The 21,288-nt window shown below is 39.6% G+C and overlaps 2 protein-coding genes and 1 long non-coding RNA gene across 4 annotated transcripts; 1 reads left to right on the top strand and 2 right to left on the bottom strand.

Annotated features, from left to right (window-relative positions):
- Positions 1–14: 14 nt before the first annotated feature.
- tmprss13a (transmembrane serine protease 13a) lies at positions 15–9,437 on the bottom strand. The gene is made up of 13 exons (XM_023407583.2): positions 9,259–9,437; positions 6,306–6,474; positions 6,057–6,167; positions 5,452–5,613; positions 4,741–4,867; positions 4,193–4,291; positions 3,943–3,986; positions 3,084–3,246; positions 2,622–2,794; positions 2,037–2,135; positions 1,204–1,346; positions 939–1,091; positions 15–809 (listed from the first exon to the last, which is right to left on the bottom strand). The coding sequence occupies exons 1-13, from the start codon at positions 9,274–9,276 to the stop codon at positions 798–800; spliced, it is 1,473 nt and encodes a 490-aa protein (XP_023263351.1). The 5' UTR covers positions 9,277–9,437; the 3' UTR covers positions 15–797.
- Positions 9,438–12,096: 2,659 nt separating this feature from the next.
- Positions 12,097–16,816, top strand: il10ra (interleukin 10 receptor, alpha). 2 transcript variants are annotated; one of them, XM_087174331.1, is made up of 7 exons: positions 12,097–12,419; positions 12,899–13,014; positions 13,280–13,449; positions 13,552–13,697; positions 14,422–14,590; positions 14,924–15,042; positions 15,274–16,816. In XM_087174331.1, exons 2-7 carry the CDS (start codon positions 13,007–13,009, stop codon positions 16,171–16,173), a joined length of 1,512 nt encoding a protein of 503 aa, XP_087030457.1. In that variant the 5' UTR covers positions 12,097–12,419; positions 12,899–13,006; the 3' UTR covers positions 16,174–16,816. The 2 variants fall into 2 exon arrangements, with proteins under 2 accessions (XP_087030457.1, XP_023263320.1); XM_023407552.2 differs by having other exon boundaries at positions 12,894–13,014.
- A 1,577-nt stretch (positions 16,817–18,393) lies between these two features.
- LOC111656003 (uncharacterized) lies at positions 18,394–20,334 on the bottom strand. The gene is made up of 4 exons (XR_002760837.2): positions 20,143–20,334; positions 19,462–19,587; positions 18,908–18,935; positions 18,394–18,821 (listed from the first exon to the last, which is right to left on the bottom strand). It is a non-coding gene; the product is annotated as an uncharacterized LOC111656003 (long non-coding RNA).
- Positions 20,335–21,288: the final 954 nt, after the last annotated feature.

The following is a 21,288-nucleotide window of genomic DNA, read 5'->3' as shown; positions in this document are numbered from 1 at the left end:
CATAATAATAAGGATTATTTTCCTTCATCTTTATTTCTTCTGTGTGCTCAGCGATCCCACACACAAGCCGCATAAATATGACACAGATGACGCACACCTTCACATACAACGTAAGAATAACAATTTTTGAAAAAAAAAAAAAAATTCACAGTGTGAGTATAAGAGGAGTTTTAGGGTGCACAGACAGAGTGCCAGCTCAATAAGGGGGTCAAAGGTCACACTGCTTCCTTCATAAAGTGAATACATAAAGTGTCTTTTTTTTATGTTGATATGGTAAAAAAAAACAAAAAAACAGTTAACATTAGAAAAGCCTGAGATGTGTCCCTGAGGAAAAAAAAACACACCTCTACAATCATAAATCATCCGTTAAAGAGTATCACACTCAAATATAGAGGTGACAGGGCCAGCCATCTTTAAAGTTTGCTTAACATGTGCTGTAGGTAAACATAAGTATACTGCTCAACTGAGACAGAGGAAGAGACAGAGGAAAGAAAATTAAGAATGCAAGACTGAAGTCATTGCATCGATTAGTGTGTATCAATACACAACACATACGTGTGACAGAGGATGAGTATACTGTAGATGATGCAGGACACCAAGACAGAGGTCCTGTGTTTAAACCTGTGCATTTTGTCATGCTGCCACTCCCCCGACCTTTCATCCGTCTGTCTTTCCGTCCACATTTACTCCTCATCAATTTCTTCATCTGTTTGTTAGTCCATCTATCTACACAAGACAACTTCATAGTGCAGGGGGGGAGGGGGGGGGGCGGAGCACCCGCAGGACACAAAGGGACATCACTTCACTTCCTGTATGGGGGCACAGGAAGAGTTTAAGATGGTGACAGCCTGTGACCTACAGTGAGTCTAAATACATCCTAATCATTTGGATGTCAAATATGCCCTCCTACAGTGTTTATCCGCTCCATCCATTCTTACCTGCATTTTTCTGTAGATCCAGGGCAGAACACTACTGACTTTGGTATAGACGCCAGGCTTGTTTCTTTCACCACAGCCAGCTCCCCAGCTCGTGATCCCCACCAGGAACCAACGGCTGTCTCCCTGACATACCAGAGGTCCCCCGCTGTCCCCCTGAAAAAAATACAGTTCATACTTAGTTAACATAAGTTTCCCTCTGAGGTTTGCTGGGCGTTAAGAGCACAACGCGCATCCATAAACCTGTGCCCTGACATTGACTGCTCACCTGACATGAGTCTTTGCCTCCTTCCAGGTTCCCAGCACAGATCATGTTCCTGGTCACAGCGCCTCCATACACCCGGGGGCTGTTGCACACTCGTGTATCAATGATGTCCACGGACACCTCCATCAGATCCTTGGAGACAGTGCCTGTATCGGAGAAAACAGTGTGCTCATATGTTTTTCTAACAAGACTCTGAAATATGTCTAAATAGTGGCTGCACAAGTGAAATCTTACATAGACCTTAAAAATAGGATTAGCTGAGTGTTCTGCCATGGCAACTGCTACTCCACTGTCACGTCTTCCCTCTATTGTCACCAGGTTTTAATTTTACAGCTTCCCATCAGCCATTACTTTTGTTTTAGGTCCATCTTTCTCATTTGCCATCAGCCTCGGTTTATAGAGGACAGACATTAGTCATGCATCCCTTAGGTGGTCAGACTTTATTGTGTTGTGTTGTGTTGTGTTCTGCCTGTCTGTCTGTACTTCTTCTGATGACTATCTGCCTGAATGTTGTTCAGCTCCCTGAATTAGCTCTGTTTTCTTGTCTGTCTTCATTTTTGTTGTCGATTGTAATCCTGCCTTTTGACCTAAATTTGGGTACCAGATCCAGTGTTACAGCTGATACAATTTATTGCCCCAGGGGTGTTTAAAACATACTTTCCTTATCCACACAGAGACAGTTTTTAAAAGAACTGAAAAACTGAAATGCATGTGCGCACTGATCTGATCTAATTTTGACTTGCACCTTATTATATCCATCTGTCTTTCTGCTCCAGTGGAAGCTAATGGGTATCCAATAAAATAAAGAAGCTCGGTGGCTCCATGTTCCATCATACCTGATCCTGCCTCAGTGGTGCCAAAGCCCGAGGTCCAGCATTTCTGTCCTGGGGGAATTTGCTGGCCAGAAGTTGGCAGACAAACTGGCTGAACTTTATCTGGATAACAAACAGAAAAACAAAAAAAAAACAAGTATTTAACTTTTTCAAAATCACACCGGTAAACTTGTATTTTTAAAATGATAGTACTTAAAACAAAAGCACACAAAGAAAGCAAAAGAAATTCCTGGAGGTTGTAGAAATTTGGTGACTTGTTCATAGATGTTTCAGCTGCACGGTGAACATTAATTGACACAGACTGTCAAACCCAGATCAGCCAGCAGAAGACATGTCTTTGAAGCCATTTAGTCACACACCTGGCCACACTACATACTGCTTATGAACACATACTCCCTCATCATACAAGGCTCTCCAACCCTGTATATTTTCAAGGGGGAAACCCTTTCCTGATTCAGATTTCCACCATGACGGCTACAGTAATAGGTGTTGTTTTGAGGGCGACATTCTGACTGCAGCCTAAGGTATGAAAATAGAATCAAAGTATATTAGTAAAAATATTTTTAATCAAGTGAAGATGTGACTGACCATTGAAAACAACTGGAGATGTAAATTTGAGCAGAGCGACGTCTTGGTCATTAGTCCTGCTGTTGTAATTCTCGTTGAGCAGGATCTTTTCAACCAGGTAAGGCTGCGGTAGATTGTCCTGGGACACCACTCCAGCATACACTTTCCACTGTGTTGAGGGAGCCAAAGCTTTGCTTTGGCAACAACAAAAAAAAAAGACTGTTCAGCAGAAAGCCATGGATTCAAACTGATTTGGCATTGGTGCTTACATTTTCAACGTAGAAGAAGGCTTAACATTGAAATGTATCAGTTCAGCACTGTGGACTGCAGCTGAACGAAAAAAAAAATTCTACTTCTACGATGTATGAAATCTGTTGCAAGAATAAAAAAGATTGTTCCAGTACAGAAAAAAATAATAATAATAAAAACAAGAACAGCAAAAATGTGGAAAAGATTGCTAGAAACACATTTTCTGTCAGTCACCTTGGGAAGCAGTGGGCAGCAGTCACCGCAAAAACAGGAGAGATGAGAACTGCACCGCAGATATGGGATCCTCTGAAGTGGAGCGACAACTGCCAAGGCCACTGACCTGTCTTAGCTATGCTACCCCCAATGATCCGGGATGTAGACTGCTGCTGACCGCAGTCTGGGAAAGAGAGACAATGTGTGATCGTGTTACTATTGTTTAATGAGTTACAGTGACATGGTGGCGATAGAAACTCACAAATTAGTTAATTCTTTGTTTACACATGTGAGGAATTGTGAATGTAGATGTGATGTGTTGATGTTTGCCATCCAGGTTCTGACCTCATCACTCCCCACAAAGAAACACTGAGCTCAACAGAGCATCATGTGGGGAGTGATGATAATAACCCCCTTTTAGGGAAAGATAGATTGTAGATCCTACAGGTGGATGCAACAGTGCTCCAACAGTAGCAGCAGTAGTAGAAAGTACCAGTGTAGTTTTCAGGTACTAGTTACAAGTAGTTTGCATGCTATCCTTCATATACTCTATGTGATATTGTGATATGTAGTATTTCATTGCTGGTTTTCAAATTGTTGAAATTAAATCTTATCACCCCAACTTTCATTTAATATGATCTGTAGAAATGTGCACATCTAAGATTCAAAGCATGCTACAGTACTGTCAAGTGATATTGATCAAATACTCCCATGTTTGCTGTTGTTGGCTGGATGCACAGTCACTGGGGCTGTGTGTGTGTGTGTGTGTGTGTGTGTGTGTGTGTGTGTGTGTGTGTGAGAGAGAGAGAGAAAGAGAGAGAGACAGAGAAAGAGACATGTGTGTGACACATGACTGTAGGAACAGATGGAGGCTCCTTACCCACACACTGCAGGGAGACGGTTTCCTGGGATGGACAGGAAGAACTATGTAAAGCCACAATGAGAAAAGCATGTTAATGAACATGAATACATACAGTAAACCAATGTGCACCTTTGAAATTCTTTTACCAATATTGTACATTTGATTTCACACAATGAGATGGATTTCATCATAAACTGAGATTGGAAGGATCATAGATGAAGTCTGAGCTGTGTATGAAGCAGGGGAGAAAAAGGACTAGATTCTATACCTGACTTTTACCGCACCCTGGATAAGTGACGACGATCTGCTGGTCAATGTTAAACCAATGGACTGGGTCTGGGATTTCGCTGCTTTGGTGACATAAGAACTGGAGATAGAGAGAAGGGCAGTTCAGAAAGCCGAAGAGATAAACTTGCACAAACAAAGACCATTTTGTTGAAACAATGCCTGATTGGGTCTGAAAGTTCATTCTGGCTCTGTCACAGTCCAGAGAGACCTGTGGAGAATCAATTCAACCCTTAACACACAGCAGTAGCTGAGGAGAAATGAGATGGATCTCAGTGGGTAGATCACAGGTTGGAGATAGAAGCCCACATTGGAAAGTGGGTCTGGCAAAAATAACGAGCTAAATCACACCTTCATGAAGTCACAGCTAGCTCTGACTGATGATGGGGAATGGTGATAAATATTGTGATGATGGAGTGCAGATCCAAAATGGTTTTCAGCATTTAGTCCTCCTACTCTCAGACTTTTTATGGATGTTGTTTAGCATGCTTTAGGTCAAGTTAGCTTAAATTCAAAGTGGTGATTCTTTACTTTCTGAACCCCAGCTGAGTGCAGGTCTGATCTGCATATCTCTCGTCCCAGCCTTTGTAGCACACTGGTAGGAAGCGGCCATCTTCAGACGTCCTGACCTGCAGACTGTTGCCCTCACCAAACCTCACTGGTAGAAGACAGGTAGATAGACAAACACAGAAGAACACTTAGATGGCCTCTCTCCAGGGCCTAACACAATGTGATTGTTATGTGGAGTCTTTGGCCTGTGTGCTGCTGCAGTTGTTACTACAAACATCTACAGTAAAAGTACAAATCAAATGTGAAATAAATTAAAGCTTCATTTCGCAAAATAAATGCATGCATGCCACTGTGTGCAGGTTCTTTCTTGTTTATTCATGTCACATTACATAATTCCTTGGTACTGAAGTCCAAGTTGAAGTATGCAGTCTAGTGGGATACACGTTCTACTTCTCGCTTAAAAAGTACTACAAAAATATAATTACTGATAATATCATTATGGTAGAGTTTCAGCTGTTGTTAATATTGACACTAAATACAAGTGCCTGCCATTTAGTATTATCCCCATTTCCAAATATATGTTTGAGAACTCAACACGAAGATCCTCCCACTTGTAATTTATTTTAGGGGTATCCTTTTGGATGTCAAGTGTCCACCTATCCTTCCCCACCATGTGTCCTCGTATTAGTCTGGTTCTGATTAGGTTCTATGTGTGCGGTTGTGTCTACTCACCACAATTATTTTCATCACTGCCCAGTTTGCAGTCTACTATCCCATCACACTGGACTGTATTGTTCGGGCAGGTGTCGAAAATTGGCAACGGATCTTCAATTCTGTCATCATTGTTCTCATTGTAAATGGTCACTGTTGTTGACAGCCTGGTGCCATAACGAACTGTTGTTGGGGCATAATGGGTAGTAATGAGTGTGGGTAACCAGACATACAGCATGTATTTTTACTTTTATGGTTAACTAATACCAAATCTTGACATGACATAAGAACGGTAAAGTGCAACTTAAATGAATACATCACCTCTGCCTCTCTAGCTTTTAACTCATTCTTACATCAAATCTCAAAATAATCCAATTCACATATATTTTTGTCTGTTTTAACATTGAACATGTGTAAAGCCAAAACTAAAAAGAAAAACGTAAAATGAAATATTCCCTGAAAAATGTTATTAATACTAAGACAAACTATATTTAAATGTATACAGAGGACCCACATGGGCACAAGAAACATAGCCTATACTTTTCATGCAGTTACATAGTCTTGAATAAATTAGAGCAGCAAATGAATATAGTGTACAGTGATCTGTATGAATAAACGCAGAATACCTCCAAGCCAGATGGCCAGTGCCAGCAGAGCAAGCACCAGTAAGGCTCCCCCTGACCCTCCGTAACACTGGGAATTACTCTCACAGCATCTCCTCCTCTTATTACTGGGGGCTGGACACAGACATTACAAAAACTTATGTACACAAACACACATTGATAATCCTCAAGCGACTCTGTCTCCATTTGCTTTGCTCATACACCTGCATCAGCTGTATTCTCATGAAAATAATGGATATCACTGAGATATACCTGGCTGTGTGACTTGGTGAACAACCACAGGTGGTGGATACTGGGGTATGTAATGTGGCTGGTTGGGGGGTGTCAGGCCTGGACCCACACCGTACACCACCTCCTCGTAGGACTTGAGGGGGGGCTGGGTGTGCACGTCAATAGAGTAGTAAGGAGGAGGGGGGTCCTTCTGTGGGGGAAAAGACACAAAGGATGAAGGGAAAATAAATAACCAGCGAGGGGTCATCATATAGTTAAAATCATTTATTGTAATAGCACACAGTGTGGTGTGAAGTGTTTGTGTCATCTATTACCTTTGGAAGTAGAGCATGCTGCTATATCTAATAGGTATAACGATATCAGTGGACAGACAGACAATACAAAGGGAGGCAAATAACTCTATACGGTTTTGGTTGCCAAGACTGATCACGTAGCCCATTGTCTTTCGTGTAGTCCTAACACAATTCTACATTTTAAGTCCACACCTGGGTAACAATCTCACACACAAAGACACAAGTGGCGTATCCTGGCAACAGAGTCTAAAAGATCAGGTTTTAACAGTTCATTTCCTCATTCTTTTCATGCTATCTCCTCTGCCCTTATTGATTCGCAGCTCCCAGTAGCCATATCAAGTATTTCAGACAAAAGATTTAATCAGTGTTTTTTGATTTTTTGGGGGGGACAGGTAGGGAAACATCTGCTCACATATAGGAGGTAACATGGGAGAAGGAAAGCGACTAAATCTAAAGTTTTGATTGGAAGCAGTCTCAAAAGTGCTTTAACTCAATTGGCGAATGCTCTATCATGAACTCACTGCAAATGACTCATGATAAACAGATGCATAGGTTAGCAGACTCTTCCTGGTTAAACAATAGCCCCTAATACCAATGATTCCTTGTGTTTCTTTCTTCCTGTCACAATGACTTGCAAATCTTGTCTTGGAAAGTTTCTTACACATTGTCCAAATCTTTTCTCTTCCTGCTTCCCCGAATATGAAGTTTAACTACTATAAACTAGGATGTTGTGACAAAAGATGCATTGATAGAAATAGTAGCTTCCGGTGTTTGCATGGATAGTGATAATATAATAAATACTTTGAAGGAACAGACCTTTTATTTTTCTTTCTTACTAAGAGTTGGATGGAAAGATTGCTACCACTCTCATGTCTGTACAGTAAATAAAAGCCAAAGCAAACAGCAACAACTTAGCCCAAAAACTGGAAACACAGCAAACAGCAAGTCTGGCTTCATTCAAAGCCAGTCTAGGTGCTGAGTTAAGCTAAGCTAACAAGCTGCAGGCATTGACTTTGTGCTTGACGTACAGATGCAAGAGTGGTATTGTTTCTGAAAGTGTGGAATGTAATATGGGATTTGAATGTTCCCGAATGTGGAACATTATATCACTGATGTTGTTTAAAACATTAAGTATTAGGCATTAGGCTATGTACAAGTTAATTATATATCTTCTGTTATTCCAACAAATAAACAAATGTACACTTCCTTATGCACAGGGTCAGTTTGTGCCACTGTCTTTTCAGTACATTTAAATTAGTCTTAGAGCAGCAGAATGGAGCAGTAACCTCATCAAGTCAGCCCCAAGTGCAGGGAAAGCTAAGATTATAGTTCCCAACATCCAATGATCATGGCTTTCCATGGCTGTTGGGACATTTCTCCATTCATCATTATTGTCACACTTTCACAAACAGGGGGGGGGAATCCTTTGTCCAAAAAAAAAGATAATGGAAAGTCATTAATCTTGTCGAAGTGGGACTGAGAAGGCTGTGGGTGGACTCACTACAAAAGGTGTTTCATAAGAACATTTCTATACGATGCTGGTCAAGTTTCAAAATACACCTATGGGCAGCATACACCCAACTTAACTGAAGTAAAATGGCTGAGCTGAAATATGTGGAGGAGCAGGTCAATCATATTTCCCTCTAGAGTACACATGGATCATATTGCATGGTTTTCCATTATTGACCTATCATATAATCAGCCATTATCATGGTAAAAATGCTGGAAAAAAATTAAAAGATTAGGGGTTCACATGACATTTAAAAGCTATTGTTTGATTCAAACAATAGCTATGATAATATAAAGTTACAAAGCTAACCGACGTGAAATGGTTAACTTAAGTGTCCCTGCATTTTTAGTTGCCCGGCCTGTAGGGATAAAAAGAAATCAAGGCAGATACAAGTCAGGCCGCTGCATTTCATTAGAACATATAGTGATATGAAGCTGACCCCGACCAAAACAAAGCTGAAATATTTCTGTTTCAGTAAACAGAACCGGTCAATCCACTGAAAACTTCAGTAAATTATGTGCTATTTGTATAACCCCAAATCTTTTGTCTCCGAGGGCTTTACAATCTGTACAACACACATCAACTTTGGCCTTAGAAAAGCTTAATAAATTACTTAAAAAAATACATTGATCTGACAAACACAATGTCATAAAGCTAAAAACAGGGATTTTTTTATTAGCTCATGAAAAGTTGATGGGGTAGAGATACATGGTACAAAACTGAACTGCAGTGTTAGGTAAATAAAAGTGTTACAACCTAAAGAGTTTCAAAATGTGTAAAGTGCAGAAACTAAAGACAGCACAACACTTTAAACAACACTTTAACAGTTAATTCAGGGATCAATCAAATCAAACTCCCTTCTTACCTGCAGTCAGGCAGGGAAATTGAAACAAATAAAACCTCTAATGTTAGTCTGTAATCCCTGCAGGGAACAGCACTAGTACTCCTCACCCTTCACAAGACCACATAGGTTTACAGATAACACAATACCCTGAGCAGACAGAGAAGCAGATAAACAGGAGTCTGAGAGACAGGTGAGTATTGATGAGGGAAGAAACTTGAATATTGATTGAAGGAAGGTTAAAGAAACCAAGAGACACGCTGTAGCAAGAGGAAGGAGGGTTTTTCTTTTTTGTTATAAGAGAAAGAGAAAGACATAATAAGAACCTACCGGGTCATGCTTTGCCATCGGACTCAGGGCAGCAGAGACTGGAGGTAAAAGCAGGACTGTTGATACTTTTTCACATCCAGGTGTCTAGTCAATCACGGAACAGTGGTCAGAGCACGGTGACGCTACATGTAACACCTCTTTTCTTCTCCTCTCCTTTCTTCTTGACTGTGTGTTTGTCACTGACTTTCATTCAAGGAGTAACAGGTAGGTCTGCCTTTCCCCCTCCCTTCCTAACACCTCCCATCATTACCTCAAGCCTTCATTCTTGACCTCACAGAGACGGGCGTGCCCAGTGCACCAAATTCTCACCTGCCAGACCAGTTTGGTGACAGCGAGAGACTGTCAGCACTTCTTTCACACTATGAAGCTCCATTATGGCTCAAATGACACCGGCTGAGATGTCACAGGGACCTGAACCAAAATGGCCTCCTCTCGAAAGAGATTTTTATTTTAATGCTGAGACTGTATGGTTTTCACAAGCAATGAAAGTCTAAAGTCTAAACTTTCCAACCTCAATGTGCTTGTTGGCAGTTTAGGGAAGTGCTGGGGAAAAAAGGAGCCTGGTACTTTTGAGTGTTTTCTTTAACCTCTGTCTGCTCCTTCAGTGGTGGTGTTACTGCGCAAATGTTGTTTCAGCAAACTTTTAGAGCTACCTTCATCTGATTTCTATCAAGATACCACATGCTGATGCTTTGTAATGCCTCCCTTTGTAAGCTTTCCACTGCTCACACTAGGTTTGCTAACCAGTGTTTGCTTTTTCTGCATCTTTAACCCTGTCAAACTATGTAGGACATATCGGGAACAATTTAGTGTGCAGGTGCTGGTGGGCGTTGTGGTTTTCTGGTTGAAGACCTATTCCATATAACAGCACTGCGCCAGATTTGAATGTGACTGAATATCTTTGTGAAATATCGACCTCTCACTCTATCTCCCCATGTTTCGTCTTTGTCACAACTCTTTATTATTACATAAATAAAGGTAAAATGTCCCTAGAGTATGTAACCTCGAATGTTAAGCACATAGAGTACATCAATACAATACAGGTCTATACTGCAGGATTTATAATATCAAATTAACTCTGTAAGTCTTTGTGTGGCTAAATCTTTACTTTATCATTACTGAGGTACTGCATGATGAACTGAGTTTATGGGAAGTGTCACAAGACACTCACTGTGAAAATGTATGCACCTTAAAACACCACTAGAGGGTGATATTACAACAAGTCTCCACCTACGTGCTTGTAGTCATACACCAAATGACTTGAGAGAAAAGTCCCCCTCTGAACTAAAATTGCATGTGATATTTGACATTTAAGCAAAACTCCCACAGTCCCACATTTAGGTAGCAGTTCTCTGTCCATCTGCTAGACAGAAACCAAAAGATCGTACTAAGAAAACGTGATTTAATTTACCAGGAACTAAAACTTGAACTTAAACATGTGAAAAAGAGGTGTGAAACAGAAAGGGGAATTAAGTTAGTTACCACTATTGGCTATAATTCAGTATAATATGCTTTCTCAGAATTGAAAGAATATTATTACATTGACAATAATTATCAAAAAAGAACAAAAAAAACAGGTTAAGTTAGGTTAGGTTAGCATGCAAACAGCAGTAACTTTTGAAGAGACAAATATCCTGTTAAGGATGTAAACATGGCATTTAGTTACTAAACAAGTTCATGGGGGAAAAAACTAGGAAAAGGAGAACCATCCCTTTAGTTTTATGGCAACTGTGTTATAAATCCATCCTGTTACTGCACATCTATTACAGAGCAATATCCAGAAGATGCAAAAGGAAAGTCCAGATGTGTATTTAAATGTTTAGCTTATTGTAGCTTGTATAAAGCTTTGCACATTTTGTTTACACTATGTAATGGAAATACTGATAGTGAGTAAATTAAATTACATTTTTTTCACGAATGGTGTCTTGAAAAATGATTATTAACTGGTAACTTGGTGACCAGTAGGATCCAATGTTTTAATAATTTCCCATCTACTTTCGGCAAATATGAAAAAACACCCTCATATCTTCCATATCCACCCGCAATAACCTTTATATCAAGAATTTCTTTTAAAAGTGCAGAAAAGTGATAAAGGTACATACGTAAGATGAGGTTTGGAGATAAGGGTCTACAGTCATTGTGGTTTCTTGAGACTACAGATAGAGTCAGATATTCCCTTCAGCGGATAAACTTTTGGAAAGGTCATGACCTTTATGACACTTTAGTTAATATGAGTTTATTACCTGCATACTGGACTCATAATGCATAGAGCGATGGTGGCATTAAATGTCTATGATGCACATAAACTCATAGTTTGTGTGTATCAACATATCAAGTGATTTTTGCTTGTTAATATTGAAAAATAAACTTTGTATTTTTTGGTGTTCCCGTTCCTCTCACAGGCAATTCTACCACAACGTTTCGCAAAAACCACCTTTCATGCATGTCACCGCAACTGAAAGACACAGACTCACAGGAAAAGATATAATACATGTACTGTGGTCAAAACTAAACAGAGGGACTATAATGTGTCTGTATCTGGTTCAAACTGCATGTTTTTATTATGAAAATTAAGAAATTACAAATCCTTATTCTGTTTAAAAACACCTTTCTTATCCAACTACTACCTGCAAAAAAAAAAAGTGAAAGGGGAACTCCTGAATGCTTCCCTTTTCTTTTCTCTGAAATGTCTATGTACATCGAGTGTGGAAAGAGGAAAAAAGTCTGATGAGAGAGCTTAGAAAGAGAGGTGAAACTAGGAGCAACGTCACGACAGGAAATGCGTTATCTGAGAGGGAGGGGACTTGAGCTAGAGAAAACAGCATTCCGGGGGAACTATGCAAATAAAGTTGTTAGTGTGAAGCCAGCTGCCTCTTCTTATTTGTTCCCTGTTGAACAGACACCACAGTATCAGCGAGAGGACTGTTGCTTCCGCTCTGTCTAAATTTATCAATTTGAACCGTTACACAGAGTGGTGCAGAGGAGAAAAGATGTTTCTACTTTCTAATTTGCCTCAGTGATGACCGGCTTGAGAGATTTTATAGGGGACCGCAGTGTGGATCATTACTGAGTGATGATATTTCTCCAGATACCTGAAATGGATATGAGCAACAAGACACCAATTCTTCTCCTCCTAATTATCTGCATAAACTCTGCATCAGGTAATTAACAACCTTTGTTATTCATTATTTTTTTTTCGAATACTTTGTATTTGAATTGATCTTATTTTGTGTTTAAATTAAGCAAATATATTTTGAATTTATCACTGTGGAATTGTTAGTGGAACTGTTTGTCATCAAATTATGTGAAAAAAAAAAATACAAATACAGATATAAAAGGTTTCTTATTATGAAGGCGTCAGAGAGTTCCATTCTGATAAGTGATTCCCATAAGTTAGAGAGTGGAAATGGGTAAAACGCTTGTTCCCTTTACAAAACACCCACAGTGTCTTATGATCAGAGATCCCATACGATTGCAGTATCGCTGCGTCTTTTTCGTCAGCCAGACTTCCTTTACCCCTCCTGACCACACTCTTCACAAAGTTTTTCAACATTAGGTCAGCTTGTGTACACGACATGTAAATTATTTTGTAATACTAGAAGTGAATCATGATTCTCCTATTTTTTCTGTGGCAGGACAGGATGTCCCTCGGCCTGAAGACCTGGCGGTGAATGTTTCAGATGGTGATGTGATAGTACATTGGAAACACCCTGCGGGAGCCCCCTCAAACTCCACGTACAATGTACAAATGGGAAAGTAAGTTTAATTTCAACATATTAGGAATAACAGTTTTACATAAGAGTTACCATGTCCTGTTTGTCAACTTCCTAAATTTCCCAGCAGTTTTTTCCTTCCTCTGACTGATATTTGTTTTCCTCTCAACTGTGATATTTTTGGACCACTTGAATCGAGTTTTTAAATGTTGATTCTGACTTTTATTACAATGCTTGATTTCATTTCACCTTCTGTTATCCATTGACTCCACTCCTTCCAGTTGGTGACTGGTGTGCTCTCTCCTCAGGTACAATGGTGAGTGGAAGGAGGTAAAAAGCTGCACTGGGACCACAAACCACTACTGTGACCTTAGCCGCTTTATACTTGACTATTACATTCACTACAAGGTCAAAGTCCAGCTGGTCACAGGACATGACAAGTCTGAATGGATAAGCAAGAGAATTCGTCCAAATGAAAGTAAGCATGGCTGTTACTTTGGTATGACATCAGTCAGTCAGACATCAGTCATTATAATGTCACACTATAGGGTTGTTTTCTTACCTGTCTCTGTTCCCACAGGTAAGTTGCAGCCTCCCTCGTTCACTTTGTTGGCCACTTCCAGCACTCTATCTGTTTCTGTTCACAAGAAACCCATTCTGAGGAAGCTCTTTCCATTTGGGCTTACCTACACCATCTACCTGGAGGACAGAGGGCAAGATAATAAGGTAGGCATCAGAATTATTGGTTTAAAGGCACAATATGTGAAATAATTTAAGACATCATTCACCCTCTCCACCAACACTGTCACAAAAATTCAAAACACGGGATTGGGACTAATCATATCTATTGAATGTGTAAAATGTTTGTTAATGAATCAATGCTACTAAAATGTAGGTATATTTTCTATTATGTTCAGTTGAGAAAACAGGCAAAATGCTTATTTTATTTTATAAGTCAAACTCTACAATTTTGTATCTGAATATTTCTGTAATTTTTATTTTAAAAATCCTGATTGGGCCTTCATTAATTATTAATATCCTACAGCTTTACCATATTTCGACATTTAATGTCATGCTGTTCTTCCTGAATCAATATCTACATGACTATCATGGCCAGAGGAATTCACGATAAAGATATTATCGGAATATCTATAGACAATTTGAAAAGAAAAAGGAAAAGATGCTCAGTCAAATTAATCTTTAACTTTGTTTATTGTGTGTTGATGAATTACACTTAATGGATAGTGAAACGGCAACCAGATAAACTGATAAACAAATGATTCACCTAGGCCTAATATCTGCCATCACAATATTATCATCTGTCTATTATAAACACTATATCAATATTTTATTTTTTAAATATCACGATTATCATGAATACATTACTCCTCCCAGGCTATATTGCACAATGCCTTGACCTGCATGGCACTTTGATTTTTTTGCCTTACAGACTACTACAGCATACCTGAAAGATGATGTGGGGTTGGATCAAACGACTAAGACTTTCAGTTCTCTCCACTGGGGGAGAGAGTACTGTGTCAGCATGGTGGTAGCGGGTAATGCAGCTCTCTCCATCAGTGCTCTGTCGCCTACACAGTGTCTTCAGCTACCGGAGCAAGGTAAGAAAAACATGATGATGATAGAACAATGTAACATTATCATAAAATTGTATTTTTTCAATGACAAATAATTCTATGTGCCATCAGTAAAAATAAACAGGCGATAAGTAGATTGCTAGCCTTAATGAAACAGTATGACATTTTTGGGAAATACATGTATTCACTTTCTTCAATGAGAAGAGCAAAACCGCTCTTGCATCACTCATGTGTCTGGCACAGTTCCCCAAATGTTGGGCTATTCCTTCAAGCCTAAATTTAAAGTATGATACAGGTTCAAATCTATAAAACACCCTCACATCTGTTAAATTCTTTTGTGTTTTTGCCCCCTTCCAGAATGGTACATAATCGCTATATCGTCCTTATCTATTCTGGGTGTGCTGACGATCGTTGCTATCAGTGTAGCCATCCTCCTGTGTTACCTGAAACGACCAGAGAAAATACCTGCTGTATTGGTAAGTGTATTAGATTACTGCAAACTGGGAAGAATCACACTCATGCAAACTTGTACTGTCAGCTATAAGAAAAGCAGAACCAAAAGTTATCACAGAAACAGAAAGAAAAAATTTGTTGTAGATATCACTTTGCATCACATTCTTTATAGTACATAACTAATTCTTCTCCTGAAAGTGACAATAAAACAATGAATAATACTACAACCAACATCTTCTCTTGTCTCACTCCAGAAATCCCCTTCAAGCTACTGGCTTCCACTCAGTGTTGGAGAAGGGACTATTGAGGTTGTGACAGACAGAGGATGGTTCCTGTCCAGTTACAGAACAGAAGTGAAAAACTGCGTCAAAGACCCTGTGACCCACGTGACAGTAATAGAGGACAATGAAGAGGAAGAGAGGAGGACAAGCATGGACAGTGGGGTCAGCATGGGGTCCAGCTCTGCTATAAAAAATGAAGGTAGTCCTGTAATGAAACAAGATGACAGTGGCTGTGGGAGCTTGGGAGGACCAGAGAGCTCCACCAGCAGTCAGACAGATTACCCCATGCCAGATGAGAGGACTGATACTGACACAGTAGGGAAAAGAGAGGATAGTGGTTTGGGGCTGGGCTGCCAGCTCCATTCTTCTTCCATGAATCTGGATGGACAGGACAACGGGATTCTAAAGGAGTCTGTTCTTGGGGGAAATTATCGCACCCAAAGCCCCTCTGCTGTGCAGATTCATGTCTGCAATGATGAGGAGGGGTTAAATCAGGTACTTCCAGATACAGATTTGGCCGAAGTGGTCACAGGTTACAAGGCTGGAATTCAGTCATGTATCTGTTCAGGGGCAGGTCAGTGCACTTGGTGCCATAAACAAGGTCATTATGGATCTGAAGTTATCAGACAATATAGAGCTATGTGTATAGAAAATGGATCACTGGGCAGCAAATGTGATTTTGTGGACTCTTACAAAGCCAGTTATTCGAAAAAATCACAAATGAACTCTGTCATTATGGATGATTTTAAAAACACTTTTACAAAACTAGGGGAGAGTTTCCCTCTGCTAACCACTCTAGTGGAGGGAGAACATGACTTCAACATGAACAATGTGTCTCTCTCACTATGTGACGTACAGCTTACAACTGACTGACACACTGTGCGATGTAACAACGCTATTTATAAAATCAAGCTGACGAAACCTGTCTGAGCGGTGTGCTGAAAGAATACACTTCCCTTTTTCCCTTTTTCCCACATGACACACTTTTTGAATGATGAAATGGAAGCATTAATTTGTATTTGGGGAGTATGTTGGTGTATTTTGGGGAAAAAGGGGTGTAAAGAAGTGTAAGGAGGAAACAGAGCACTCAGCGCCTTGTTGCTGAACATAGGAAGGAAAGACAGGTTTAACCACACAGCTGCGGGCTGGTGGCTGTTGGTGTGAGTCTCAGGACTTTACACAGTTAGACATTTTAATGACAAAAGCCTTATTCATTGCTGTTTCACTTGGTATATTAACCACCAACTAAAATGCAGTATGCAGGAAGTGAAACTTAGCATGGGAGTGATGCAGAGAAACCGTTCGACAGTTACATGGTTTTGGGCATTTTGCTATTACACCTCAGCCAACACTTGCTAAGTGCAAACATTTAACAACAACTATGAGCAAGAACATTTTGTCACAGTCCGTTTTTAACGTTCTCTGACTCAGCAAGTGACTCTCATATGTCTTATACTGTAGGTATGTCTTTAAGCTACTTTCATTTAAATTATTTATTAAATGCTATGAAAAAACATGTTTACTGTGTATTGCTGTGAATATATATGATTCTGCTCTACTACATGTGAGTGAAAGAAAGTCTTCCCCTGGAAAAAAAAAAAAAAACCCAATCAGTAAACATATGCCATATTTTAGAAACCATGACTCAACCAAACACAAGGAAAACCCTGAAACAACGAAATGATACCTACTGGAAAAGAAAAAAAAATTACATATTGCTTCGCTGTACTTGGGATCCCCATATGCAAATTCTGTACAGGAACCAGAGCAGTGGTTTTTTAGCTTCTATCACTAAGCACCAAAAACTTCCTCTCTCAGCCTTCCACTCGTTTAAAAAAAAGCCCCGCTCTAAATCTATAGCGAAGGCAGCCAATATTGGCAGGGAACTGAGTTTCCATAGATACTGAACATTAATCTCAGTGAAATAATGCTTTAACGTCAGTTGTTTGGTAAAGGGCACTCTTTATCTCTTTTCAGTGGAAAGACAGTCATATGACTTACTTCTCCATGTGCAGCATAAAGTACAGGGGAAGTGAGACAATTTTTGGCTAATCCTATAAAAGTTGAAGAAAAATCCTTTGAGCTGAAAAGTATCACATTACTGGTGTTGCAGTACACGTCCTACAGTCTTATATTTCATCTTCTATTCCTACCACTCTGTGTATGGCTGGATTTACCTGTTAGGAGGCCCTGCTGTAAAAATTAACTACTGATACTGATCATCTACCTGCTGCTCTACGTGCAATGTGCGGTATGCTCCCAAAATTAGATCTTGATGCAAGGTCCCTAATGAGCCTTGCAAATTCTGTTGGTTCATTGGTTTTTGGAAAAACAAATTACCAAAACCATCTGACAACGGTGAGCCTGGTGGTTTTGGAGTCCTCAACTTTTTAATTTACTGCGATCTAAACAAGTCTACCTTTGATTCCCAAAAGGTCACAAAGGAGGAAACGCAGATAAAGGTTTTTTTTAACATCACAGCTTCATAAGTGAATCATTTACTGTTTACACTGATCAGCCGCATTAAAACCTGTGGCATGTTTCAATGTGGTGGCTACACGCGCACAGACACACACACGCGCCCGCGCGCACACACACACACACACACGCGTGTGCGCACAAACACACGCGCGTGCACACACACAGCTTTCTTTTTTTGCCTTTTGTACATCTGACTTATGATTGTTTTTGACTAAGTACAAAAGTTGACCTTCATTCACCTCACTGTAGGCAGTTCTCATTAAAAAAACATCAGCTACAAAGAAACATGTTTTGGTTTCTTTAAAGGAAAAAGAATGAGACATTCAAGTTCTGGCAACGATTGAAAGTATCAAAAAGGTAGTAGATATGTGAACGTGAAAGGAAGTCACCCACAGCTTACAAGAAAACTGAACTGCCTAGGTGCTGTGGTGGAGTTGTTGATATTTTGACTTCACCTCAAAAGTTTTTCTCGTGAGCCCCATGTATGCATTAGCTTCTCTCTGGTGTGTGTGTGTGTGTGGGTGTGTGTGCATTTGAAGCCACAACACGACATACTTTTCAGTTTCTCATGACAGATAGCAAAACTGACAAAAATTGAAACGCAAGAAAATATATATTCTATTTTAATTTTAATTCATTTTTTAAATTAAATGACATGAACTTATAATACAATTTTGCATACACAATAGCACACACTACTTCTCTTTCTGTTTCATTTTTATTTTCAAGGCCCGACTGATAAGTTTGCCAAGAAGCAGTGACGCAGTTTGAATGTATTACATCACACAAAAAGTTAAAAGTCATTCAAAAAGAACATGATAAGTTACATCCTCGGGTTAAAATAAAACAACATAAAGAATAGCAGCAAAAGACAAACAGGAACAGATAACATGACACGTGCTCAAAACAAGATGTGTGATGCACAGGAAAGTGACAGGCGAGGGGTGTGTCTTCCATTATGATTAAACTGCCACCAACTTGTCCGCTATTTTACGGTGCTGCTGATGGAAAAGGGAGAAGACTTCTTCAACCCGACTTTGCTGTAGAGAGAGATAAAACACACCAAGCTTAACCATATGAACATAAAGCAATTAATGTATATAGAAGGAAAGAATCGTCCACTTACGTGAGCACTTTGTCTTTCAGTGACGGCTCTAAAGAGTAAGATGAGACACATTGAACATGCATCACTATACAACAATTGCATGACAGATTCATCATATTGTAGTCTTAATGTTGGGTGATGTTGCACATCATCAACCATGTAAGCATATGCATCAAAGTTTCACACCAGTATCTATCTCTGAGATTTGTGCTTCCTTCCCAATAAAAGAGAGGTGAAAAATTAAATGGCAACAGCTCTGGATTCAGTGTCCTCGTTTCTCTGGATAACTCAGACACAGCCAACTAATTCTAGAAAGCAGTTCTTACTACATGAGAAGTATTCATAGAGGTCTTTTGATTATTATTAAAATAACCAAGTTGATGAAATGTTGCTACTGAACTTCTTAAATTGTACGTTTTAAACTCTGTGTGCACCACAAATTCCATTCACCTCCACTGTACTGGCGAGGCAGCAGATATGCATTATCTCAAAACCTTATTATCTGCACGGCAAAACCACTACAATGGTAGACAGGCAGCATGCTTTTTGCAATGGCTCATTAAAGCTCAGCTCACCCTTTTTCTTGCAGCAGTTTTTGCATTTGTACTTGCAGCAGAATTGTACAATGGCAATGGTAAAGAGGATCGCCAGGATGCCGAAGCCCACAGCGACCCCGATTGCTGTTGAGTTTACCCTGCTTCCTGCATAATACAAATACAGAGAGGAAATTAGATGATAGCTATAGATCAACACGTGTTCAAAGATCACCTTACAAGCATTCCCGAACAATAAACAAGCCAACATAATGACAAAGAGTTTCTTTTTTAATTTTACAGGGTATTGTATTCCTGATATAAATGATTACCAACTGAAATAGTCTGTCTAGTTGATGGGGCCTAATTCGATCAATATGTATCTGTTCATTATGAATGAATATTCACTCTGATGAAATGAGATTGGAAAATCAATCTCTGGGAAAGATTCTGGCTCTGGTATCATTAGCAGTCTAGAGAGACACTGAAATCACAAGTGTGGAAGGAGTTAAAGAGACAAAAATACAGCTGATGCACTGAATCCAAAGAGGAAAAATTAATTTTGCTGGAATTCAGAAACGGCAATGTTGTAAAAGTAAAATACTTGAGTAGAAAAACAAATCTGAACCACAACCCAGAGCAATTGTTTTGGAGATTGTTTATGTGCATCACAGTTCATGCAAACAGAACTGAAATTAAGCAACTCAGCTAAAAGACTCTTACCACTATTCCCCATAGCTGAGTAGCCAGGATGCCCAATGTTATCTCTTGTCTGTCTTCTCCTTTCCTCGCTGTCCGTTTGGAGGTGAGCTCTGTCACTCACTTACCGGACTTCAAGCAGATGTTTTATTAAATCATTCCTCTTGACTGTGAAGAACAAAAACACAGAAGCCTAGTGCTCTCTCTTCTTCCCTCTTTGCCTATGTCTGTCTGTCCATGTCCCCATACCAGTCATTCTTTTAAACCGGTCCATCTTCTTTCTTTATCCTACCCGTCTTCTACCCTCCCTTCATTAGCAAACGTTAAAACAGAGTGGACAGTCATGTGAAGCAGCGCTTGCTTTAAAATTCACTCTGGAGTACTGTGATACTGTGCAGTACAACAACTTTTCACAACACATCCACCATTCTGCATGACTGTCTCATTGAGATCTAACAGGAAACTCAAAAACAGAACCAGAAACTCCATTCTGGTCTTGCCTTGCCTCTGTAGAACTATCTTATCTACATAACAAAGTGCCTCTCACTAAGGACACGGCCCTCTTTTGTTCCCCTCGGTTTCCATCCCAGCTCCAATGGCAGCTTCTCCTTTTGTCTCCTCTCTTAAAAATCAATAATAGACTGCCAGGTAATAACACCTGAATCTGATGGTGCATGGGGACTCCTGCTGGGTGTCTGAGTTATTACACCTCTTCATTGTTGAAAATAATAGTGCAAACACTGAAACCAGACCCGACCTGGGCCAGAAAGAGTACCAAAACATCTGATTCACTCACTTCCCTGAAAATGTCATCTTTTGCTATAAGCTGATACTACTATATGTTGCTGTTGCATTTGTAGGGTAGCTGGACTTTCTTGAGTGTCTAACTCAAGAACTTACTAGCTCACTATATTTTATATTGCAGTAAAGTACTCTGGTCACTTACTAATTCTAGGACAGAATTAATTAAATATGAATCACAAGAGCATATAGAGAAGGTAGATGTCAAGATAGTGGAGGAATGATTAATAATCACTATAAAAATACTACAGTTTAAGATTCAAAAATGTTAAGTATCGTAATTAGTAGATCAGCTTAAAAGATTTGTGATTTCCCTTTTCTAAAAATGGGTTACCATCTGTCCACAAGATGTTATCAGTTCCAAGTCGT

This window comes from Seriola lalandi, unplaced genomic scaffold (assembly GCF_002814215.2).
Source record: "Seriola lalandi dorsalis isolate HSWRI2012SDOR001 ecotype SW California unplaced genomic scaffold, Sedor1 jcf7180002054338, whole genome shotgun sequence".
Taxonomy (NCBI): domain Eukaryota; kingdom Metazoa; phylum Chordata; class Actinopteri; order Carangiformes; family Carangidae; genus Seriola; species Seriola lalandi.
Note: the sequence above shows the minus strand (reverse complement) of the source record. Positions and strands in the feature narration are given on the sequence as shown.

Bases quoted from the DNA above. Each gene is read 5' to 3' on its own strand.
- tmprss13a (XM_023407583.2), bottom strand. The intron at 4,868-5,451 runs GTGAGTAGACAC...GTCTTCTACCAG, and splicing joins CAGTGATGAAAATAATTGTG to TGAGGTTTGGTGAGGGCAAC. The intron at 2,136-2,621 runs GTCAGTCACATC...TTTGTTATCCAG, and splicing joins ATCTCCAGTTGTTTTCAATG to ATAAAGTTCAGCCAGTTTGT.
- il10ra (XM_023407552.2), top strand. From the start codon at position 12,332: ATGATATTTCTCCAGATACCTGAAATGGATATGAGCAACAAGACACCA. The intron at 12,420-12,893 runs GTAATTAACAAC...TTTCTGTGGCAG, and splicing joins CTGCATAAACTCTGCATCAG to GACAGGATGTCCCTCGGCCT. The intron at 13,450-13,551 runs GTAAGCATGGCT...CTGTTCCCACAG, and splicing joins GAGAATTCGTCCAAATGAAA to GTAAGTTGCAGCCTCCCTCG.